General features: G+C 30.7%; 2 protein-coding genes across 7 annotated transcripts in view; one reads left to right on the forward strand and one right to left on the reverse strand.

Moving 5' to 3' along the window:
- Positions 1-27209, forward strand: part of LOC119673885 (protein Skeletor, isoforms B/C) — a 94312-nt gene that overhangs the window by 50846 nt on the left and 16257 nt on the right. For 2 of the 5 annotated variants that reach the window (XM_038084985.1, XM_038084990.1), the window contains exons 1-2: positions 23082-23195; positions 23390-23536. The exons of 2 other annotated variants lie outside the window; for them this stretch is intronic. In XM_038084985.1, the coding sequence (XP_037940913.1) occupies positions 23479-23536 (58 nt within the window). In that variant the 5' untranslated portion in view covers positions 23082-23195; positions 23390-23478. Of the gene's footprint in view, positions 1-23061; positions 23196-23389; positions 23537-27209 lie in introns of those variants that run through there. One more of the 5 variants, XM_038084986.1, reaches the window with a different exon arrangement.
- On the reverse strand, positions 64-3922 carry LOC119673891 (phytanoyl-CoA dioxygenase domain-containing protein 1 homolog). Of its 2 annotated transcripts, XM_038084996.1 has the most exons (4): positions 3781-3922; positions 3605-3717; positions 365-1022; positions 122-306 (listed from the first exon to the last, which is right to left on the reverse strand). In XM_038084996.1, exons 2-4 carry the CDS (start codon positions 3626-3628, stop codon positions 122-124), a joined length of 867 nt encoding a protein of 288 aa, XP_037940924.1. In that variant the 5' UTR covers positions 3629-3717; positions 3781-3922. The 2 variants fall into 2 exon arrangements, with proteins under 2 accessions (XP_037940925.1, XP_037940924.1); XM_038084997.1 differs by lacking the exon at positions 3781-3922 and having other exon boundaries at positions 64-306; positions 3605-3628.

Consider the following 27209-nt stretch of genomic DNA (forward strand, 5'->3'; position numbering starts at 1 on the left):
ACAAATTTTGCATAAATATTCTAATATATACATACAAATCACATGGTTTAATTTTTGAATATATTTTTATTATAAAGAATACTTGAATTTGATACTACTTTTTGGCAGTGTTTAAAATAACTTAATTCTTTCTTTCAAATAGAATTTGAAATGGTTTATTCTCTGGTGGCTGCAACCAATTTCCTTCTGAATATTTAACATTATTTTCAGTTTCAATAACATGAAAAGTGTAAGCATGACGACTTTTCCTTGACAAATTTGGCTCGCTCTTATGTATAACATTGCCATGTATAATGACGCAGGTACCTGAAAGAAAATGGACTGATAAAATTTTTTCAAAATTTTTCAATATTTTTTATTTTACCTTTGCTAACTGTCAAAGGAATGAAATTGTTTTGAGGGTAGTCTGGCGCAGGTCTATCATACATCATAAGCTGCCTTGCTTGCTTATCGGTGTTGCGCAAGTATCGTCTATGAACGCCACTTTTGTGTGAACCTGGTATAAACTCTAAGCAACCGTTTTGTAGAGTGCAATCTTCTAAAGCAAACCAAAACCCAATCGCAGAATTAGGTTCAGTATGCAAAAACCAGGAATCCTGATGGGCTATCACTTCACCTCCAATTCCAGGATTTTTGTATATATACATGCTCTGACATACTGCTGGTTTATTATAATTTAACTGCCAGCAAATATCTTTTACTCGTTTACTAAACGTAATTTTCTCAAAAGTTGGATGCTCAACATGCAAAGCATGGCCAACCTTATTTAATGCACACATAGGATCAACTAGTAGCTCGCCATCTTCGTTTAAAGCACCTTCTTCAAAGAAGTAGCGTACTTTATCACCTGATTCCAAAAAGTACGTTTCCTTACTATGTGCGTCCTCACATTTTACAGTACTAAATATTTTACGATTTGCTTTAGGTGCCTCGAGACACAATGTACGTCCAGCCTTATATAATTCCGCAACTTCGTCCTCCGTAAGAAAATTTTCCAGAATTATGTAACCCTTTTCATTGATCTGTAAAAATACAATATATTCTTCTTATTACACATTCGTTTTGAAGATTGAAGAAAACAAAGGTAGAAAGCAGAGAGAAGAAATAAGACTATATGTATAGATGGTTGTGACTTTTGTGTGAGATATATAAATATACTGCAATGACCTTGAACTGGATTTAAAATACAAGTTTAAAAGCTCTTCTTGTGCCTATTGTGCGTGCTGTAGAAATTTGTCGTTTATATGAATTGGACAAGGGAACCTTGAACGAAATAAACTAATGTCTTAAATTCTTTGTTAATTCTTTGTGTTGTGACCTCTTTGCTTTATTCATTATATTTTCATTTTAGGGTGTTGGGAACGAATGGTTGAACGCAACCACAGAAACGTTACAACCTCGGTGTTGGAGCCAAAAAGTTTGTCAGTAGCCTGTCAGTATAAGCAAAAATTCGGAATAGCAATCCAAAATCAACCGCAGCTCTTTATCGATTGTCTGGGCTCAGCGATCATTTTGATTCGAGATGCGGTTCTGTCACTGATCTGTCCAAACGCAAAGACGAAAGACATTGGAACAAAAGAGATTTCAACTTGTTCTTCAACAACTTTGTCAATTGTGTTGGACGTCACTCTCTCAACTTTACTTCGGACAACAAACGCTGTACATGCATTGTAATTTTTCTCTGATACATATAAAGATAGAAATAAATGATATAAAATCAAGGTAGAAGAAACTAAAAAAGAATTGATTGTAATAGACGAATGACATTATGACGTAGACCCAGTGTCTGTTGAAATCGTTCTGGTTATTTAATTTTTCAAGTATTTGTATTGTATTACCAAAAAAAGAGAGAGAAGATGCTTTTACTAGTTTCTATTATTTGAGGTAAACTTTGCGAATAATAAGTAGAATCTTATAGACTTTTATAATATCGCCGATTTTTATGTATGTGCTGAAAACTTGGTGCCATAGTTGCTGTCGTGTATATTACACCCACATCCATTACAATTTCTTATACAAACAATATTGTTACAAATATCATGATGTATATCAACAAAAATTCTTGATTTTGAGCAAATTCGGAATTGCAAGTTTGGAAAATGCATTTTTCGTAATAGATAAAAATCTTAAAGTGACAAGTCAGATGAATACTGAAAGTAGTCTTTTCTTAACAACGCATGTAATTGTGAATGCAATAACCTATTTTTAAAATATCTACTTCACTTCTAAATGACCTTACATATTGGCCATTATTAGGTCGAAAAACTCCCAAACGTTCTATTTCATGAACTTCGTTAAAGATTTTAAGTGATCTTTGTTGAGTGTCTGCTTTATAAAATGATGAACTTCTCACATTCTGAAATAAACTGATATCAAATCGTTTGTAGTCTTCCAAATTATCTGTAAGAAATTTTTCTATTTCTATTTTCTATTTTCGACATTGGTTTGCAGTTTTCATATTTGGTAAATGTATTGCTATCAGTTGTCGAGTAAACTTACTTAAATGCTATTTAACACAGGTACCTACACCTGGTACCTGGTTGCCTACAGCTCAAAACAATAGTAAAAGTCCTTCTGAATTTGATCTTAAGACATACATGCATTCTAAGAATACCTTTCGAACTTTATTCTTCCAAACATTAAAGCAATTGCATATAAGTCCTGCTCAGGTTCACACTAGTAAGTTTTACTTCTAGTACAAATTATTATTATAAAGCCGTATTCCATCAGGAACATAGTCTATTTACATAGAATCGCCAGGTATTTCTATTTAATACTAAATATCTTAATTCGTTAAATGATTTATTAGTTTCATGCCAGATTGTTCTTCTCCAGGTGGTACGAGGCCTGCCGGGTTTTCGGTTGCCTTAAGGTTTCCAATATAAGCGGTACAAAAGAAGCGGTATTATTAGGTGCTATTGAAAATGCATTTGTATGCATCGCAGTATCTCAGTATCACAGAGTTTATTTGTAATTTCCAATTGTTTGTGAATTTGGTACGTGAGCCAGTAAACGAAACTGAAATACTTTAATAATTGGTGTCTCTAATGTTGTTTATTACGGCACGTTTCTGTGTTATTGTGTATTCACCATCATTTGTTGTGAATATTTCAGTTAAATGTGAGATTTACAATTCAATGAATTTTTGAATTGCGAATCGGATGTGGTGCAGTGACCCCAATCTCAATTTTTTATCTTTTTTCTATAACTTTAATATTCGATAAGAGCTATAAGAGCTTTGAGTTTATTTCTATAGTGGATCTCTAATTATATATATTTATATATTTAAAAATAAATTAAATTTGAATATTTTATTGTTAAAAATTTAAATTAATTATAAGATTATTGAATAAAAGGGAAATACAACATTGGTCGAAAATCTCTATTTCTGTTTTAACTTCCCACATATCTTTAACTTGAACTACTCAAAAAAAGGCAATTTTAATACGAAAATCCTTTAAAAGAGGTTCATCATTCATTATTTATATTAAATATCACTTCCTCAATCGATAGTTTGTAGCACTACTATTTTGGATAACCGCCAAGCGGACGCAGACGGTGGCCATTAATAACTTAAGTCACAACTGAATGTTTAAATACCAACCTCATCCAGTAATTTGCTGTGCATTTTTATTATTTAATACCCGTCTATATATGTTATAGCAGAATACGTGTGTTTATTATTGGTATGACACTTTTCACTATACAGACTATTTTCTGTTTAATATTTAAAATGATATTATTTAATATTTAATATTTTTGAAAATTTACATAACCGACTTGAGAGCTATTCAACAGTGAAGCGTTTAGTTTCCAACTGATATAAATTTTGGAAGTGAATTAAAACTACAGGTCGGTCTAGTTGGTTGAGCTGTTAAAACTCGTATATATGCACGCACACTCGGACACAGGCGGAACCACTTATTGTCAGACGGAATTTGAAATTTAAATTTAAATCAGTAAATCAGTACAGAACATTTGAAGAGAGCGAGCACATAACTACAAAAACAACAAAAACAATAGCAGCAATTGTAAACATATTATACAATATCAAACATGTGTTATGTTGATAACAGCCAAGCAGTAACAGCACGAGCAGTAATCTTGAACTGCTTTTTATCAGGAGCAGTTGTGTTGCTTTAAGGCCCTGTACCGCGCTTATACATAACACAAGTTGTTCACATGAACATTACATCTATAACAAGAGACTTTTCTATCAAAAAGTACGGCCATGGCCGGGCACTCAAAACTATCTACTCAATTATCAACACGAATATAAGAGCTGTGCCTTTGCGTTGCTGTTAATACGTATTACATATATATTAATCATTATCTACTTCAGTCTACTTAGGCTGAATTCCGTAGTAATAAAAAAATTTATTGTGCCCTAATCAATTGAAATTTTTAAAAGCAACATTTTAACAGATCGTATTCTCATATAACACTAGCAAAAGATTTGCTCACATAAAACCTTACTTAGACTCACTTTCACATAGGAATGTAAAGTCTGGTCATTGAAAAGTAGTAACATCGCGCAGCTGCTGCAGGATCTTTAGATATATATGTGCCTCTATAAATAGTTATCAGTGTCAGCCCATATTACATGAAAACACATAGCTCAATTAGGGTCTGTGCTTGGACCGATTGGAACACCACAAATTTGTGTTCCAAGAAATCAGAACATTTAAATGACACTTACCAAAGGGAGAAGACGTTATCTGGAGAGCGCTGGGCGGCGGTTTTATAAAATAGACGAAATAGATGTACTTATTTCGTAAGAGTTTACTTAAATGTTAGTATATTGGTAAGAGTAAAAAGGGGGCGTAGTTAATTTATTTATTTAATAATTTCGACTTCAATCGAAAAAATCTTAACCTTATAATTAAAACCGTCCCCGTATATTCTACTAAGTGCACTTGACTGCAATATGTCAGCATAAAAATGTCGAAGTTATTTTCTGTATGAATGGAAAAATTTCCATTAAAGGCTTACATCCACACGTACTAACAATAAAACTAATTCTTCGTAGAATTCCAGAGAAGTTGTACGTGATTCCAAATATCGGTCATGAATGCATTTGTTATTGTATTTTATGTACATATATGAAACAAAACACATCTATTCATGCACACGACTCTGGTTGTGGCGACATGCGTGATCGATCCCACACATAAGGAACATTTGGAAGATTACATAATTTTTTAGCTGATACTATGCATTAGTTCAAGGTACTTCACAAACATATGTACATATATTTTTGCAGATATACGAGTATAGATACATTGAATTCGTTCCATTTATACTAATTTGTTTTTACATTTATCTAAATATGAGTATATATGTAGTTATTGTAGATATAACTTTAAAATATGCACATTTGTACCACTATTATTATTAGAAAAATCTCCAAATCTAATATACACATAGACTAAGACTAGTTCAAGACTAGTCAAGACTAGCAGGACAAAAAGTGCATAACTATAATGGTAGATAATCGTGATTTTTAAGTTTTAAAATGAATTTATTTAAATATTTATTACTTTACGTAGCTAGTACGGGACAAAGAGTATATACTTCAGAAAGAATAATTGACTTATAACTTTATCGGCATCGATTAATCGGCATCGAGACTGTGGGTTCCTAACATAGCATATCCTACAAAACCATTAGTAAAGAATGAATGCATATGTAAGTAATAACTGGAGGTCCCTTTGTGGAACTAGAGGTTTTTGTTTTTGCTAAGTTAGCGATCCAACTAATATCTACCAGTAGATATTAGTCAGAGATCTTGTTACTCGGTCATGATTGGTAAATAGTATTTCAAATCATCATAATAACATGCAAAAATGATATTTTTAGAGATATGAAAAAATGTGAATTTCTAATATTATTTTTTGAAATCGAAGCTAGTCATAGAAAACCCTAACGTTTGTATCACACAAGAGCTTGACACAATGAATAAACTTAAATGAATAGATGTTACACTGTCATTAATAAACAATTTGCAGTCTTCATACTCTGAAAAAAGTTTGGACCTACACTAAATTGGTTATTGAATTAATGTGTCAAAGAAACTTTTCTCAGTGGAAAAATTTCAATAGGACTAGATGTAATACCGGAGGCCATAGTGAAAAATATGCAATATCTAGGATGATGTCAGCCAATAGTTGCTATTGCAAAGACTGTTTTTAATAGATATTTGCTGAATTATCAGAAAATTTTTAGAGATGCAGTAGGTGCATAAAAAAGTTACTCATAATATATAACCACCTAATAATATTTACGTTAAATGGGTGTAAAGCTTGTGATTATAGATAGTATAAGCTCAAAAGATCTTATAACGAATTTTCAGGTTCGTAAGTGTCTTATCCATTATTATCAATGCAGGTACTTACAAGATTTACCTGGTCCAAATTTGACATTTTTTGTATCAGTCAGATACTTCAATTAAACTTGAACCAGTTTATTGGTTCGGAATCGGGATTAGAAAGTCTGCGTATTAGAAAGGCTTATAATAAGACTTTGTCTACCCGTTATCTCTTTTGTCGCGGTGGTGCCTTTGCAGATGGAAGAGTTGGTTTATGATTGGCACTCATGTGTCAGTGCCAATCATTATAGAAGAGAGGATTTAAAATTGTTAGGCCTTTTTTTTTTAACTGATATGTCATGTTATTCTTTAAAATTAAAGATTTGGACAAGTTTATAGTCTTCCTCAGTTTGACTCTCTTCTATTCAATTGGAGAAGTAACGCTTTTGCAAAGAATAGTGTGCATGAATTAAATTTTTGGAACTTCTACCTTTGAAGTTGTTAAGATCTGGGTGCCACTCATGTGTCATACCACAAAGGATTATTATTTCGCTGCTTAAGAACTCAAGAGAGCTTTGATGCACAATATTAGTAATCCAACCTAAATTACACTTATTGTAACTAAGACGAAAAAAGTGAATAAAAATAATAATAATGATTAAAATTATGATTATTTTAAAAATAAAGTCTTAGTTCTTAAAGAGTAAATTTGTTTATCATATATAAAGATCTCAATAGATTACGGGTAATTGGTTGATCATAAATGATATAAGTCCCAAGGGCTTATATTATTAAAATACTACGGTCTAGGTAAACGAGAATGAACTGAATCTAACATTTAGAAGGCCAGAGATATATCGTAATAATTTCTCATGATGAACGCTCAACAAACCATAATTTTCGAGGTAAATTCGTGTGAATTCGTGTAATTTTTTTAACATTTGCATTGAATTAGTATTAAGTATATAAATATGGGAAATTTAAATAAATTAAATATGATTTTGACACTTGTTTCAGTAGATTTCGAACATTAAGTAAGAATATTTGTTAGATAATAAAATAATGCAGCTACTTAAAATTCATAGCACTGCAAGCGAATATGAACATCTATGGCCTCGAAACAAGCTAAGAAACAAATAAATAATTATATTTTCTAAGAAGTATCTTCACCCAAACGGGAACTTTTTGATTTTATTTGCACGACCAAGGACATCAAGTCATTGTACAACAAATATTTGTTTGGCTTTATCTGATTATTAAGAAGAATTATGCTGGCGAATGCATAATTTCAATTCCTCACATCGGTTGAAATGATCAAAGTCATATATCAGTTTCACTGAAGACTTGATGCGATAGGATCACCAAACCAAATACACCTACTAGTATTGGAGTGTTAATATCGTTTGGGTTTAGTAAGCTTCCATTACGCGTAATGTCAAAAAAAAATGGAATTTAAATACATATTAATGAAACCTTTGCCCACAAAGCCGATGTTACTGGCTATAGCTTTTTATGAGTTTGTTTACATTTGCTTGTCTTTCACACATAATAGAATAAATTACGGTTTGGTCACACGATATGATGTTGATGTGAAAGTAATGGAGGCACGTACGCTGTTTATAGCTTCTGTGTGCTTATTCTGATAATTGAGTGCTATAAACAATTTCGACTTGATAAGAACTCGACACCGGATTGACCTTTCTAGTTGAGTTGCGATCACTTTCACTGCAAATTTATAGCGAAATCGGAAAACCAAATTAAAAACAAATGCACGGGTAGCAGCCTATATCGATTAATATTTATCTTATTTGGAATCGAGTATGTACATGTTTATTAAATTACTAATTATTTGTCGAAGGAAAATAATTGTATACAATATTAAGGCCATCATATTAAGATTTAGTCACAGTAATAAATTATATTTATTTATGTATAGATAATCGTACGAATAAGTCATAACTTGCATTAAGTGACTAGTTGTATCTGTAGCAATTCTCACTGTCTATTATCGCATAAGTGCTACAAGATATTAAATGAAGTTTACATGTCATATTAATCAGTGAAGAGATAAGTATACTGATTGCTTAGAATCACTTTTGCAGCTTAACGATTAACACTTTTTAGTAACCATTATTTATACCAATGGAAAAAAAGAAGACGACATTGAACTCTACCAAAAAATAAGAGCTTCAAGGTAAATTAGACTAAAGAATCTAGATATAAAGATTGCGAAAGCAACTGTAAATTACTAAATGAAATGGTTGGCTGGTTTTGATAGCTATAAAGCTTCCTCTTCTGTTTAAATAACTCATAAGTACCGTTTTGTTAAAACCAACCTGAGATATAAATAAAAGACATTATTCTTTTGAAAACTAAATTTAGAGTGTGTGCTTTATTTTATAGTTCGTAAGCCCTCATATTCGAATGCCTTAATCTAGCCATATATGGGAATTTGGAAAATAAGTGGTTTTTTTTCTTCCTTTCTGCAGCTTCTGGAATTCTGGTTAAATGGGATGCAGCCACGATTTTTGGCACTTCGATCATGGGCATACCCAGAAGGAATCTTGTCCCATAAATCCCATAAATTGAAGCTTGGGTATGTTTACTTAGACGTTTTACATTCTAAATTAGTTTTCCAATTATATTCTGCTAAACTAAGAAAATAGTCTTCCATAAGTTTTTGTGCACCTTTTAATGAGATTCGCATTGCTTGCTCTGCTAAAGATAACTTCAATTCTTACCTATCCAGATTGCTCGCAACACCAATTTTTGATATACCTTAATGCTCTTGAGTCAAAATTAATTAAACTAAGCCCAGATTGTTTATTTATCTCAGTATTTTTTGCAAGAGAACTAGCATGGCGCCGTTATTATTTCAGTATGTAGATTTGTTTCGGAAATCAGGTGGCTAGCTTACTTAATAGTAAATACACTAGCTTGGAAGACACCAAATAGGCTTGTAACATGTTTAGTTTAATTATTTAAGCCCCAACTTAACATTTCATCCATGAACTATTTGTATAAATGAGGCCATTCCATAGGTTTTTTACCACTCCCCTTCTCAACCATAATATGGTATTTCAACGAATATTATTTTAAAACTTGTAGTGAACAGTATTACTTCGATTTTTTTCTAAAGTTGACTAGTGCTTGAAGTCTATCCTTTGGTACTGTGAAACGCTGTTAGAATAATTTTAATCGTGGCCGTATTTCGCTCACAGACGCAGACGAAATTTGTAAAGGTCGTCTAAAATCAGTTATCATCAGTTATGCCAGAAAACATTGATAAGCAAATCTCAAGGTATTTTTTCAGTACTTCCTTGTGGTAGTCTCTAAAAGCAGGGAATGCTAATTTTGACTTTACGAACGTGTTTCAAAGATTCGATGTTTATAGTTAACTTAATTTTGATGAGTATATATATATATTTACAAATTATCGACTTAAGTATTAATAAACAAGGACACAAGTGGTAAACAAACGAAATAATTGTGTTATTTATCACATACGCTTCGAGGACACATTTTTTACACCTCTTTTATCTGTTAAGTTTAACAGATATCAAATAAAACCTAATGTAATATATGTTCGATATAAGAGTGAATATTAGGAACATGTTATTTTATATAAATATATATACATCAGATTAAAAAGGCAGTCATAAAGATTGATCAATATATTATAACCAGTTCTTATTGTTTAGAGATATAGTACGTTGGTCTTAAAAGGAAAGATGTTAAGTAAGTATATATGCCTCTACTGAACTCTACTAGATGTTAACTAATCTGACTTTTACCAGAATATATTTGTCGTAATATTTGATGATGAAAACCTTTTCTTTTAATTTAAAAGAAACTATTTTAAAATTTTGGTATTTATCAATATCCGGCAATATTCTATTAAGCGAATTTATATATATATTGTACATGCAAAGCCGGTCTGACCTTTTGTGTCGTTACTCCTATATTATATCATGCAATCTTAGCTCTAACCAACGCCACCTGTAGACCGATTCCACAGAGATACATCGAATTAGCATATGAAACGTAAGTGTTCGCAATCTACATGAGCCCGTGTGAATGGGTGAGTGTGAATGCATTCAGTGGCAGTGGCGTTAATTAATTGAATAAATTTTTTTTATTCATTTGTTGTTAACACAAACATATTGTTTATTTATAAAAAATAAAAAATAAAAAATAAAAAATAAAAAACAGCAATGAAAATAAAAATTAGGTTTTATGGTCAGTAGTCATTGTAGCGCCAAAAGTTATACAGGAAAAGGAAATGTAAACATGCGTTTTGTTTTATGCTTACGAATATAAAAAGTGTATTTGTAACAAAACATAAAAATATTTTTATTATAATTGTTAAGCTCTCTTTTATGTTTTCATTTCATTCAATGAAAATGATTTTTTAAAAATGATTATATTTTCTCACAATAGATTTTGACAAATTACTGAACGGCGATTAGGTTTCTGTATGCTATAGTTTTGGTTCCGTTTCTATGGCTCATAGATGTTGGAAATGTGTAACTATCTCGTGTTTTCCTTGCTCTTCATTTTTTTAATTTGTTATGCTGAGCGTACGTTTTCAGAAGGTTTTTCCTAAATTAATATTTATAGTATTAATACATATTTTGCGGTGGATTTTTAGTTTTCGCTCTGTTGACATTCCCAGACATTAGCATAGAAAATTATTTTTCAGGTCTAATATCACTGCATGGTTAAAGTACATGTTTAACTTTTAAACAAATTAAATACTTTTTATATTTCACCATCAAATCAATAGTAAACTTAAACTATTTAGCTGTCGACAATTAATCTAGCCTCTGTTAAGCCATGCCCTTTCAATCCGAACTGCAATCAGCTCATTTTTTATGAACAAAATTTGTTAATTTAAGAGAACTCCCTTTGAGTGCAATAATTGCAAACCCAACTATAATAAGTTGCACAATCCTCATTTTTTATTGCGATAGGTGGAAAGCATCGAAAGTCACAGTGTAAGGCTTGAACCCACTAAAACCACCTTTTAGAAATGAATGGAGAAGATTTCCACAGCATTGAGGAAACTTCATTCCAGTAATCAAGGGAGAGATGTGAATATATAGGCTTACCTATACCTATCGATCTAGGTTCATCTAAGCCAGAAAACAGGGGCGTAAATTAGGGAGATAGAGTGATGGTGAAGGGGGTGTGGTTAAAGCGCATACGCGCGGGTTAGACTAGCCATAAACTTTGTGACTAGAGTCACGAATGCCGTGGTTAAAAAGGGAAATGATGTGGAGATTACGGACGCACTCTTCGAAGTAGTGGGACAAGTATTGGGGGGTTTGTAGCGCAAGGCTTGAATGAATTCTTCAGGGAGGGTATTAGAAATGGAGACGTCCCATATGTATATTTTTAAAGTAGGTACCTTATACGCAGTACCAACTAACAACTTTTCTACAACCACACTTCCGATATCCCGATAGCAGAGTGTCGTCTATGTTTAAAGTTAGCCCATATATCTCCACCAACTTCCCCAACCCTTATATATTCATCTTCATGTCGAACTTAAAGAGATTAGATTGCTGTCGCGATCACTAAAATAAGATTTCGGTTATTATGCCTATAAAGACCGGTGTCTATAATATTTTCTCAAACCATTTCTAAGCTCTGGTTAATGTGCGCTGAAGTTACACATTTAACTCAAAGGATTTTGATGCTGCCTGGTCTGTGCTTAAAGTTAGCTTGCCCATATATCTCCACCATCTTCCGCTATCCTTATATATTTATTTTTGTGTCGGACTTAAAGAGATTAGATTGCTATCGCGATCACTGAAATAAGATTTCGGTTATTATGCCTATAAAGCCCGATGTCTATAATATTTTTGCAAATCATTTCTAAGCTCTGGTTAATGTGGGCTGAAGTTATACACTCAGCTGAAAGGATTTTGATGCTTTTGAACTTTCAAAAAACAAAACCTGTTCTTATTTTAAGTTCTTTCACAACTGCAGGTAAATTTTAGATTTATTTTTTTTGAAGACCACCACTTTCTGTAAAGAATAAAGATAAAGAGTCGTTCGTTAAGAATTGCTAAGTTTCAAGATGAAAAGATATTTATTATTGTTTTATTCTCAATGCCTTACTTTTTTCATACTCTTCTTTTTTTCCCATATGTTTATAAACGACTAAATTAATAAAAATATCTTAATTAAAATATAATTATGATGTGTATATATGTTGTGCTTGTATGTATGCTAATTTATATTTTATTATAAAAAAAAATCCTTTGAAGTTCGTTGGTATCTACGCAAAATATTCCATAACAGAGATGAGTTTATTATGATATAAATTGATCATTCTTTCATTCTTTCATTATTCATTTAGAATGTTCATTTGGAATGATTTTTTTGTCATTTATTTTTGAATAAAAACTACAGAAATGATGGATGATTATTAACGCTAAAAGTACTCATATTTTTTATATATCATCTCCATAGACATTTATGTGAGTTCCCAAACTATTGTTTTATTTAAAATAAAATAAAATCACTAAATATAAAAATATGTATTTATTATAATTTTTTTTTTTTAATTTTGATCCAAACTGGTGTAGAAAAAATTTGGTTCACCGCTGGCAGTCGGGAATTTGTTGTATATAATGACACGCGCAGGTGCCCCTAGCGATATTGTTTATGGACTTCATCGTTATAAAAAGTGAGTACTATTGTTTTGTTTTCTTTTGTTTTTTATTTATTTTTAATTGTATTCCTACTTTTTATATGTTATCGCTTAATTTGATGTGCAAATTTAAAAAAATGGTTGGGGGAATATTTATTACAATTATTACTTTCGCTACCTGTGGTTTTGTTAATGTCTTCGACGGTTTCTGTTGTGGAATGGCGGATTGGTGGAATGATGAGAAGCGAATTTTACGAGTAACTTAGTGAATTACGTAATATTGGCAAATAAACGTCGAGATGTTTACATTCACTTCAAACATTTTTTTCTCTGTGTACGTATCATTTTAAAGTCGTTTCTGCTTAATCAGACTTGAACTTTTAATTATAAAATTAATGTCTTTAACTTTGACAGCGGGCTTATTACAAAATTTTGATTTAAATCAGATAAGATGTTTTGCGTCTTATCGTAGATTATAATTAGATATTCAGAGTGTATTATTATTTCAATCCGAAATTTAGTTAATCGCGCAATTTGTAATTAACTAAACCAAACCTAACTCATTTAAAGTATTGTAGCAAAAGATTGAAAGAGAAAATACCACCGGATAGTCTGACATAGGATATCCAAGATATATTGCGAATCCAAAAAATTAGATCACCCACAATATGGTATATGCTGTCATATCTGCAATGAGATGAAAAAATAAAAACTATTTCTATTATTCACACCCTGCTCTCTGAAGGTATTTTTTTTTCGTTTTTAAATATTTGTTTTGTGGGTATAATATCATCTTACAACGCTTCCTTACAACGCTTCCTTACAACGCTTCCTTACAACGCTTCTAGAAATTAAATCATTTTACTAGATCTGGTTCTTAACACTCCACCAACGATCCTGCTCGCCTGTGTACAGCTCTCCCAATGCGTAGTGTTCTACTATGTTGAATTCAAATATGTCGACAACGAGCGATTAACAGTGAATCCATTATCTCATTGTTTAGTCGGAACACTCAATGGCATGCATAGGTCCCACCAAGAGAGACTCTCTGTATTGAATATATTTGCTGGTTGCTGCTTCTGAGTGCTGCTGGCCAATATCCAATATCACTGCACCTCACGTACACGGATCGTGTGGATCCGCATCCTGATCAACACGACCGCACTCGACGACGATAATGCAACGAATGCTCTATGAAGGCAGGAAACAGCTACTATAGGTAAATCACTATTTAATAATCTTGAATAGTAGGTAATGAACTTCTAGTTCTGAACATTACAGGCTAGACATAATTCTTAAAAACTATCAAGTCAGTTTATGGACTTTTTTATTAGACATTTATTTTTGTTAAATACTATATTAATACTACTATATTAAATAGGTTGGGTGACGATCTTGTACACCAAATCCCATATTTAAAAGGACTTTGGCATAATATCGTCTTAGGTATATTTCAAAAATGCATATGCATTATTTAAATATTTTTTAATAAAACCTCAATAATCTAATTGTTCTCTTCAAACATAAAATAAATGAATTATGGACATTAAAATAACAATATGATTAAAGAATTAAAAAACTTTCACTTAAATTAATCATTACTGTAAGTTGAACGACAAAAACAGAAAATAATTTCCTAAATAATTTACATCGCGGGGTACAATAAAAAACGTATCTGATGGGAAGGTACTATTTTATTTCGAATTATCTACGCAAACCTATAATGAATACAAATCTGTTTGTACAAATATGTTTCACTGCCTATGATTAAGTTAGTTATACATAAGCAACGCCAGCTTAGGTTCACTATAATCTTTCTTTGATTTATGAAAGGTCAAGATAATATGAATTTTGAACTCATTTGCCTAATGTTCGCGTATGTGAACACTATGATGTGTACGAGTATATCTGATGGATGTGAGTAAATTTGGTTTGTTTGGTTTAAAACAAAACAGAAACGTAGTAAAATAAATAAATTTTAAATAAAAAATTAACTAAAGAGACTTAACTATAACTAAAGTTTGAGTTTGAGGCAAAACTGAAAAAAAAAAATTTTTTTTCAATATCAGAAACAATTTTTCTAAACCAAGTATTATAATTTCTTTAACAATACTTGGTCTGCCATCTTTAGACTGGAAGCATTATTCTAAGACAGTTGTTTTTCACAATTCTCTATTGGAATAAATTTATATTATTCTTGATCAATTATTGAGTCAGGATTTAGAAGTTAGAAATTTACTTCATGGAAAGTAAAAAGGTAAGGGAGACTAAGAACAGTCGACTACTTCTTCTGGATCATTTGCAGTATAGTATGAGCACTCTGTTTATCATAACCATTGACGTTTGTTGCTACATAGTTTTCTTATGAGTTAAAATCTTAAGGAAATAAGTTACATCCGTTTCAAAACCCTACTATGTATATCAAAAATATCGTTATTATTCTTTCACATAGAAATATATTATATATTTGTAGCTTATCGATTTCATTTGAAGGAATTTAATTCAATGTCATTATATATAGTATTGTTACTAAATGACAGTCAACAGTACTAAACAACGAAAAAAAAATATTAAAAACTAAAAAACTATTTAATTAATATTTTTTTCGAATGAAACTTTTGCATAAACATTATTAATCATATAAATATATATAATAGATACAATATAAAAGAAATACACTTTAAAAAAATTATATCTAAGCCTCTGTTGCATAGATACTCGTACTTAAAAGTAATAATGCATGCGTTAGATAAAAATAATGGGTTAATTTTTTAGTAAAGATGATTTTATGTATAAAAAAAATGCCTATATGATCAGTTGCTTTTTATAAAGCAAAACAAAAGCTTTTTTGATGCAATTTGTTTGCCTGTAAAATTTTTGAAAATACACTGGAAATTGATTGATCGGTAAATTGAACTTTAACTGCAAACGTGTGACCCCAACACGTTTGAACACAAATTGATTGAAGATGCTAAAAAATACTTTCATTGCTATTTTTCAAAAATTATATTTCTTAGATACACATACACAATTTATGTTTAATTGATTTTCAATTGATCACGGTTTCTAAATACATTTTCGTATCAAATTTGTTAAGACAAACGCAACCTCGTCGTTAATCAATCAAACAAGAAAATTAAGCATTAATAATGGATGCATTTTTCGAAGGCGTACATACATATATACAGGATGTAAACAATATAACTATGTGACAGTGCGCTTTTTTTCAACTAAAAAATAAAATTTTGTCCCATTTGACCCAATAATTGGATGAATGCTCCTTTTTTCTGCTTATTCTTTTTTCTGTTAATAATTTGTAATAATTTTTTTATTTGTTATCAATAAATTTATACTTTTTAATTTTTAAAAATTGGCACAACCAGTGTTATTTTTTATGTTTGAAACAATAGTAATCCCTACACTTCATAACCACCGAAATCGAAAGAAGATTGCAATCATTTATCAATCGCTGCCTACGCAACATATTAAGCATATGGTGGCCTAGAAAGATTTCAAATGAAGTGTTATGGAGAATAACGCACCAAACAAACGTAAACAGCGAGATAAAGAAGAAAGAAGCATGGTTGGATTGGACACACACTTCGTAAGCCTTATGAAGATATCGCACATGCTGCACTTACTTGGAAGCCCCAAGGAACTAGGCTCAAAGGAGGAATCAGCAATGACCTAGAGAAGGACAGTTGAGAACAATAGCACAAAATAGAAACCAGTGGAAAACTTTTGTAGACTGCTTAAGTTCCTAATGGAGTAATGAAATAAATCTTGTAAATTTACTTCATAACCAATGGGCCATATACGATATAGCTACCGAGTTAACTTAAAAAAAGTTCTATGTATTATAAATATCTTATTCAATTATTATGTTGATTATCAGTTATCATATTATGTATATATCATGCAGGTTTAAAAGCCCTTTTATTCATTGTAAAAAAGCATTTTTATATTTTTTTTTTACAAACGGCACTTATCGGATCTAAACATAACCTATCTTTCTCTTCCACCCAGTATAATATTATTTTTATTAAAACTTTGACGTGAAATCGCCCAGCAACCGGCACTACGGCCAGAAGAGTCCTATTGTGCCAATTTCACTATTGATTACACAAAGCCCTTTAAAGCTTTGTGAACAAAGTCCAAAACTAAATCTAGAGAAGAGCTCATAAACTGTTCTGGTGACAGAAATTCCATATGAAACAAGTTTTTTCTATGCGTCACTAAAGCTGGACTGTCACAAAGAATATGCATAGTAGTTTCCTCATCTTCGAGGCATAATCGGCATTCCGAATTAGCAGATAATCGTAGTTTATGAAGGTGACATTTCAGGCCATAATGACCTGTAATGAAACCTGTTATCAACCTTAAATCACATTTTGAGAATTTAAGAATGTTTTTGTAGGAGTACGGTTTAATCAGTGCTTTGTTTTGTCCAAGTTCTGGGAACTCTTCTCAGTACATCAGCCGCACATGATTTTCCCTTTCCTTGATAATTTGTTTTTTTATACTGGCCCAGTTTAACCCACAAAAGGGTTAAGAGCCTATGAAAGCCTTGTTCATTTCTCAAAACTTCCTTGTGACCAGGAACACAGTAAAGATTTCTTACCTTATTCCGAGCTGCAAGTAACTATAGGAGCTCATAACACTCAAGGACCTGTTTCGACTTAAAAGTTCAAGAAGGCACAGCTTTAAAAGCAGACTGGCTATCAGAGTAAATATTAATTATCGAGTCAGAAAATTTTGTGATGATATTGGATCTTCATTCATTTTTGAACCATCTGTGTACCAACTCCCACCCACTAATATTTCAAACAAATTTTATTAATAGTGGTCAGATAATATTTGTTTTCATTCACAATAATCATATCAATAAAGACATACATATATGTACAATATTTTATTTTTGTATTGAAGTATATATACCCGTATATATACAGAAGTATATTAAATTATGTCTTTATAAAAAGATTTTTGCTCAAGGTTTGCTAAAATGTTGTGTCATATATTGCTATAAATAATTCAATCAAAAATAACAATTTAGAGATTTTAACCAAGTGTTAAATAAAAATAAACGATTTAATTTTGATTTTAATTTGATTATCATTAGTTGACCAAGTAGCGATGCTAAACTAATCTACTCTACTAATCACTCTATCACTCTATACCAAGAGTGAGTGCGATTCTTTTCAAACAATAACATCTAAATATTCTATATTGATAATATATATCCATTCCTATGAGACTTAATTGAATCATAACTTTTTATATTGATTTCTACATAGATAATTAGCACCTTAATTCTATAATTATTTGCTTATCTTTAATTTTGAATTTTTAGATTGGTTGCATTTATGCCATGTAATAGAGTCAGCGACTTAATTTGTATCTACCAAATGCGATGTTTTTATATCAGGCATACCAAGAAAAATTAACACCTTAGAGACACATTTGTGATGTTTTTGTTCTGATGCGTTATTATGAGAAGGTAGATTACATTGAACATTAATATATTGAATGTGTTCACATTGCACGGGGCGACTTGAGAAAGTTGGGGATTTATATCCAGCATACTAATCTTGAAATTTAACGACTTTCTAAGATCATGCGAAGTTTCTCATGAGATTTTATTAGATAAATCGCGCATACTAATTTCAAATAATAACCCAATAGCTTAGCCACATCTGAATAGTTACTTTAGGATTCATCTTATAGGCTTACAATATTTTTCAAAATATTATGTCTTGTTCGTATGGATACCAATATCCAATGGAATACGAAATACAACTGACAACAAATTTGAATTTAATATTACATTTTTTCAAATCAAACGTAAATGAATTAATATCATGTTAAGGTTCAGATTAAATTTTAATGAATAGATCTAAATTTAATGATAGTATAGATATAGCATACTTTTAATAACAAAAATCTTAATAATCTACCGAATTGATAATCAAATAATCTTGTGATGAGTCCCGAGACTTAAAAGGTATAAAGAATATGAAAAAGCTGACTTTTTGCCAAACGAGACAGTTTGGACAGTCTGTATTCTTACAAAATGGTAAATAGTTGATAACCTCAAATATTACGCTTGTAATTTAAAAATTACAGGATGATACTCCCTAATACATTCCTTATTCTGAGAAGAGAGGATAACAAATTTCTACCAGGGAAGTGTGTTCTGAGGTGCCATCTTAATAAAATATGCCCCTCAAAAGCCAGTATCTGTCGTTTTGTGAAATAAATTTTGAAACATTTTAACACATTCTTTTTGTGTGGTTTAAATTAAGTAGCAGCAGACTTATCCATCTGAGAGATACACATATAGCTTCTAATAACATTTGGAACAATACAAAATCGTAATCGTAAACTCATTGAAATTTCTATGATCAATTGAAACCATTGGGATTATCACAAGAGGCGCGATGTATACACTTATATAGTCACTAATTCATTTTGAATATGATGGCAATAATTCCTGCAGATAATATATTATGATAAATATATAGATTTAAAGAAAAGTTCAATTACAAGACTAGATTCATATGATAATGGATAATGGAATTTACTACATAATATTGTAGTAAATGTAAGATATATCTTACGCAAAGGCGATCAGGATTCATATGATAAAAAGTGTTTATTAATGTAACTAAAGTTTCATAGCGCTAAAATCTGTTATTCATCTCCATTTATCTGCATTTATCTATGCAGCAATATATGTCAATTATATATATAATCAATTATTAGGGACATGAATTAAATTTCCTAAAAATTCCTATTTCACCAGTAAACAAATGAAATCATTCAAAACTTAAATATAACAAGTATAACATCTTTTTTGTTGTTAATATTATTAATAAAAATTAAATCAAAATTTGATAATACGTATGAGTATCTACGTCGTTTCAGTAGCATCAGTAATCCGAATCCGAATGTGTGTGTTGTCACTCAATCTCAAGCTTTTTATTTTGCTTTTGAATACTTTGAATTTATGTAAAACTGAGCGCTGAACAAGTTTTTGAATAAATATTTAAAGCCGCCAAACAGATGAGTTAGACAAACGAATTGCACCACGACCAGCATCAGCACCAGTACCAGCATCAACAACAACAACAACAACAACAACATTAACAACAACAACAACAGAATTAAGCAAAATTAATTGGTTTTATTACGCGATTATATTAAGAAGTAAATTTATTACTTTTGACTTTTTTATTTGGTTAAAATCTGATGTTTTGCTTATTTTGTATATTGTTGTGCAAATATTGTTTTAATGCATAGACAAAAACGTGAAATTAAGCCAATTTTAGATCAACAACAACAACAGCAACAACAACAACATTAATAATAATAGCTTATACAAAAATAATGTAAGCGTAGCGCTATCTGCAATAAAGTGCTTTTGAAAAGCAGCAAAGTAAAGGGTGTTCAGAGAGATCTTAGGTATGTGAATCTCTTAAGCGGGCTTTGCAGTTTCCATTTGTATTCGTTATGATAGCTTTGACATTATTATTAGCAACTCTCTGAAAATGTTCTCAGAATAATATATATTATATTATATATATATATATACCACCAAATATATATGGTAGCAAAACAATGACAGTTTATAACACAAGGTTTTTCTAATTCTATTACATATTCTAATGCAAGTGTTCCTTGAATTATTGTTTAAATTATGTGTTTTTTTCCAATAAGAACAATTTGTTACAATTTGTTTCGTATATTGAAACTTAAAACACTTCTCTTTAACCAAAACAAAAATCGATGACTCAGAAATTAATCCTTCTAATCTCTTTCTGTGACATTTCTAACTTTTACTCGTATCGTTTAGAATCCAGTTAATAAGTTATGCCTGGTCACGCTGTGCCTGTCAGTTCGACTCTAACTCAAACTTTTATAATTCAAATTTTCTATAAGTCAAACTAAATAGAGTGCAACAGGGATTAGAGAGCAAGTTACATAAAAATCTTTAACTCGCAGTCTCCATAAGTCAAACGTTTACTTTGCAAAATGGTACTTCGAATTATGGAAGTTAGATTATATTTACCTAATCAGTACAGAATATACTGTAATATTTTTTTTTAGATTAATTTCAACTACAAATACCTTACTCGTATATCTATTTATTTTCTATATACATAATACAATAGAACATAATGATTTCATTTATATCATCGTGTAAGCCCATTCTTACCTGCAAATCTATTTATTTGCTATGTACATTAAACTAAATAATTTGATTCAAATCAGATACAACCGAAGTACATTAGGACGAATGACATCCTCATGGACCTCAAGATTGATCCGATAAAAAAATGCATAAAGTATAGAGTCCTGAAATTATTTACAAAAATTGACAGGCTTACCAACACCGCGTTATCGATTCTCAGAATGGGTACAGGCTCCTCGAGGAGGTATGTAGTTCTGAGGTCTATTATTAGTCTGATGAAGCGATAAACAATAATCCAGTCAAGGCGTAGAGAGGGGTTGTGAAGAAACCTCGCAGTTGATAGAGAGTAAAAGTGCTCAAGTGCATTGACTCAACTAGCCCCACATAATAATAATAATGATAAGTAAAAACTTAACTTTGTTTTTTCATATATGAAAAATTATGTTAAATCACAATGCGACTGGTCGGATTTATCAACCATCCAATCGCAGCAATGCTTACGTATTAACACATATCACATATTTTCGGATTCTCTTCCTACAAATCATGTAAAGCCTTTGTTGAGTGATTGTGGTATTTGAAGCATTATATTTTGCGTTATATGAATTCTATATATTAATATGTGAAAAACCTAAAAGAGAACAGTTTAAAGAATATTTATAATCTATTAATTCAAATTCTTTCTATTCTGTTTATTTTTTTTTCTTCGATAGGGGGAAAACATTAAAAGCTGTGTAAATCATCACTAAAGAATAACTTTTAAGAAGTCTTAGGTCAATATACGATTAATTAACAAATACCTGTTTCAGTTATTAAGAAATACGGGAAGGTCAACAGGATGCATATATGTTACCCCGACAGCAAGTTGAATGTATTGGGAATAATGGATCTATTCACATATTTTTTATTATGAAGATTTGTCTCAGCAACCGCGTTAAAATCTGATAGTAAACTGTGCACTTTTTTGTTTAAATCAAACTTATATTATAGTATGTCTGTTAAAGCAGTTAGCAATCATAAGAGACACGTTTTATATCGTTTGGTTTGAGCAAAATAAGATAACCTTTACTTTAAATATATATAGTCCTGAAGGGATTATATACTATACACTTCCTGAGGGTATATAATTTTTGCGATCCTTTATATTAATCGTTTGCTTTGAACAAAATAAGATAACCTTTATATTAATCGTTTGCTTTGAACAAAATAAGATAACCTTTACTTTAAACATATATATGTTTATAGTCCTGAAGGTCCTGAAGGGACTATATACTATACAGTTCCTGAGGGTATATAATTTTTGCGATTCTTTACTTTAATATTTTATTAAAGCTATTGTATGTAACTCTTAAAATGGCTTCAATAACTTTGTTGGTAAGCGTAGATTGGAGAATAGTTGACACCCTGTATTTCAAGCTTGGCGTGGCCCAACTTTGCCCATCGTCCATCAATGAAACACATCGCAGTTAATACGAAATAATTTCCTTTTCTATTTTTTTCTGGTGTTGTTTTTGTCGCATCAGCACAACAACTGAGTCGTTGCAAACCAAATCAAATGCCCAAAGCGCAAATGCTTTGCTAAGCTAAGCTCAACTCAGCTCAGCTCAGCTCAGCTCAACGCAGTCCAGCTCAACTCAACGCTGTTGGCCACTTCATCATAATTGTACGTAGCTCTTAGCTGTTGGCTCTGTGCTGTGTTTGTTTTTGTTTTTGTTTTTGCTTTAGTTGTTAACTGCTAACTTGAAACTTGTACATTTAGTTAAAATAATAAAAAACAAAACAAAACAAAACAAAACAAAAATTAATAAAAAAGTCAAAAGCAAATCAAAGCCAGCATCTGTCTATATATGTTTAAGCCAAGTTGACTGCTGGCTTCTCTTGGCTGCCTGCGGAGTTTTCAGTACGGTTTAGGTGTTCGCAGAGTTTGGTTTAAAGTTTTAAGTGCGCGCTTTCCAGCCAAATCAAGTCAAAAACGTTGTGACCGTTGAATGGTTGTGTATGGAATAACTAAGAGCGAAATCGCTTGGAAGTGTGTATGGATGATTTTTATAATCGAAAAAGGATTTCAATAAAATAGTGAAAACATACAGAAAGTTTTTTCAAATATAAATTCTTTACCTTTTATATTAATTCACTAAATGCTAAATGCTAATTAAAAAATATGAATTATTAATTTATAATAAAAAATAATAATAAATTAATGTAATAATTTTTTTAAATTTTTTAGTTAAAAAAAAGTTTTTAACAAGATTTTATCACTAAACGTTGAAAGAGAATACAAGGGTCGAAGGACCTGAAAATTAAAGTGCTAACAATATGTATAAAATAAGCGATATGAGGATTTTTACATTTTTGGGTTTCGTAAGCTTTTGCTGTAAGTATAAGAAAAAAAGAAAAAAAAATTAATAAAAATAATTATTAGTTAGACTTCTTTTTTTTAAATTTTCACAAATTTTTAGTCTTAAAAATAGAAATCTTTGGTTTTATAAATAAAGGTTTCACCACATCTTATTGATTCATTGAAAGAGGATTTATTAATCTAATGAATAATAATAATATCTATCACATAATCACATAATTGTATCCTGGGTTTTTAAGGATAATGCGATATAGTGATTGTGATGTTAAATAAAATCTGTAAAATCTGTAGGTGTGGTTACGTATTACACACCATCGATGAATCGCATTGTAAAAATATAATTTGTAAAAAAGATGAATTATCAGCATTTTTGCTATTAATTTAATTATATTGTTTAAAAACTGCAAACAGTAAAGTGCATTCATGTGATATAAGGACGCATACAGCATCACTGATTGACATAATAACTATTTATTCTTGTATATCTATATACTGTCAATGCAATAAAAAGATTGATTATCATTGAAGGGATAAGGGGTAATCGGATTAGAGTGCTTCTCCAAGTTCGATTTTTTTAATGAAAGAGAGTATAGAGCCTATCTTTTCTAGACTTGAATCCTTATGATCCATGAAATATCCTCCCTGGTGTTTCTTCCGCTTGTGCATTAGTGCACAAGATCACTATCCTTATATTTAAATATATATATATATATATTTTGAATTTTACTTTGAAAACTATTTTATGAATTTGCGCATCAGTGGATGTGAATCGTAAAGGTTCCAATAAAAACCCGCTGAATCAAATTGTTTTTGGTGCTTCGTAATGAACAAAAAACTAAATATTTATAAATACTTAGCAACCTAAAATGTTCTAATTTTATTTAAGCATTGAAAGCTTGTAGAAAGCATATATGTTAAATAATTATGCAAGTCGAGGAACGTAAACTTTAGTAGAGCAACTAAAGGATGCTTTATTATAATTATAATTTATTATAATTTTTTATAAATAATTATTAGCCTCAATGGTGATAAATATGATTTGCATAATTTGCACCTAATATGTAATTATTTTTAATGACGACATATACAAATATTTAAAATACTTGCCAATATAATTTTTATATGTACTCGTAATAATAAAATATTAAATAGGTTTAGGTTTCTGCATATCTCTACTCTCACATATGAATAATGTTTGGATTCCAATTTCTGAGTAATTTGGCCGGCTTTAAAATAACTGTATAAATCTGAATATCTAATAAAAATTATAATCACATGTAATAAATATATAAGCAAGTATGTTATAAACTTAACTGTTACTCATATTGGAACTGGTTCACAAGAAAGATACGTCGACAAATGTTCAGAGGTAAAAACTAGAAGACCTTAGCATGGGTCGATTACCATAGTGATGTCTTTAACCTTTGTCTGGTATGTTTGTGCCATACAAACGTACTCGTATACGCAAAGTGGCCGCATTGTTAGTGACCGACTATAATAAATTGCCAATAGGCAACCGGCCGAATGTTTTAATTGCGGTGGGCGCATGCGCAGCCAGCTAGTATGCATTTGCATAGATTACCATCAATTATGAGTTTTTCCTTGATTCAATTTTATTAGTTTTTTTTTTTATTATTTTTGAATACATTTTTTTTATTGCTTCGAAGAAGAAACGATGTTGAATTGATGATGATGATTTGCGTGAAAGTAGGTCGGTTGGTTTGCCACTTTGCCACTTTGCCAGTTTGCCAGTTTCTTTGTTTGACTATTGGACTGTTAGATTGTTGGATTGTTGGACTGTTGCACTGATTAGACGATCTTTGGTCCATAGTAGTAACAACAGTGATTATACCTATTTTATGCATTCACAAATGTATACATTTTAACAAGTTTTTTTAGTTTTTTTTAGTAATAAATTTAGTTTTAGATTGATCATATACCTAAGTAGTTGCAGTACAAGTAATCATAGATAGTAATAATTTTTGTTTTTGCAGTTTCTATTTCTGATGATCATTATTGAAAATTTCTGTCTATCTGTCTGCCTGGTCTATCTTTCTCTTTAAAATCACTAATCTTGCCATGACATTTAAATATTGCGCCATTTCTACTTACAATTTTTAAACCTTAACATTAAAAACATGATACATATGAGTTCCTTTTAATATCTTTCGAATAAATACAATTATTTATTGTAATATTCTTATATTTAGCTAATCGAAGTTTTTAATGCAAATAGCTCTGTGCTAGTATTTGCATATAAGGTGCCTTGGGCGTTAGTAACTATTTTATTAAATCTTGATTGAATTAATGAACTTCATTTAATTATAAGGAACTAAAAATTTTTAAAATAATTGAAATAACTTAATATTGAAATTTACTTCAAGCATATTATGCAAAGTCAAATCTTACTTAAGATTAACTATATTTGCAGCTTTGATACATTTATTAAAGAAAAAGAGCAATAAAGTATATTTACTAACTATATATTGGTTTATTTCATTATTTGCATTTTTATCATTAAGTGTGAAAAAAAATTTAATACCCTAAACAGATTAGGCTACTCCAGCTCGAATTTCTCCATTTTCTTTATCAACTTTGGGTATTAGGTAGAGAGAGAGAGAGAGAAACAATCTCAATCTAGTTCTTTCAATACTAGGCAAAAAACAGACGAAGTTAATGTATAGAATCTGTAATGATAAATGTAGTGGTCCTGTAATGTTGTACCCTGTGACGATCTTGATTACTGCTCTGATATTCTTTCTCTTTGATTGCATGAAAAATATTGTTAGTTATCGTCAGGTTCTTTTATAAAACTTTACATTGTCTTGTAAGTTTTCATTTCGAACCATCATCGGATCCTCATTGACTTTATAAACAAAATGCAAGATACATTAGAAAATGTAGTGACGCTAAAAATTCGTTCTGAACCAATAGCTATCCTGCAGAGCCTTCATTAAACTCTCAAAGAATGAGTTACAAATAACTTACCACTCTCTCTGCATTGATGAGTTGCCACATTGTTTGCGTTTAATTTGTATAAAAACAAGCAAATAATGAATAATTGAGCCAAAAACTATGGAAAATTTCTTTAATTGATGTTAATAAACAAACTATTTTATTGTTTGTTTTATTAATGATTTTGATTTTAAATTTAAAAACTTGAACTGTGGGATTTTGTTAGTTTTCAAATAAATAGAAAATATTCATTTCAATTAGATATCATTTGCTTTCTCTCTTTGTTATTTCACCGTCCTAGGGAAGACTGAAATTCCATATGAAACGATGCACTGTACTTAGTTGTCGTTAACTAATGATTCCGGGATATAAATAAGCCGCTCCGAGTACATTTTTCCCATTTAATAATTATTAGTTCAATCTCACTTCTGTTTTCATATTATTATTTATTATTATTATTGTTAGGGGATGTAGCACTGCGATCGTCGGGTCTATTGTGCCCACTTCTGAGCTTAGAGTAGGTCTTTAAGCCCTGTTGCGTCAATAAAGAGTAGTATAGAACTTAATTTACAGAGTTTTATTACTTCTTCCGTAAGAATATACATTCCTAGGAGCCTATTTCGCATGTGCATTAGTGCAGGGCATTCTAACAGCACATGTGTGGCCGACTCCTCATTCTCTTCACAGAATCTACAGTTTGCATCCGTAAGTATACCCAGATTTGTAAAATACT

This window comes from Teleopsis dalmanni, chromosome 2 (assembly GCF_002237135.1).
Source record: "Teleopsis dalmanni isolate 2A chromosome 2, ASM223713v2, whole genome shotgun sequence".
In the NCBI taxonomy this organism is placed as follows: domain Eukaryota; kingdom Metazoa; phylum Arthropoda; class Insecta; order Diptera; family Diopsidae; genus Teleopsis; species Teleopsis dalmanni.

Excerpts from the sequence above, each read along its gene's own strand:
- LOC119673891 (XM_038084997.1), bottom strand. The coding sequence starts at position 3,628 with ATGCACAGCAAATTACTGGATGAG. Across the intron at positions 1,023-3,604 it reads ACAGCAAATTACTGGATGAG|ATCAATGAAAAGGGTTACAT; the intron begins GTTGGTATTTAA and ends GTATTTTTACAG. Across the intron at positions 307-364 it reads TCCTTTGACAGTTAGCAAAG|GTACCTGCGTCATTATACAT; the intron begins GTAAAATAAAAA and ends ATTTTCTTTCAG.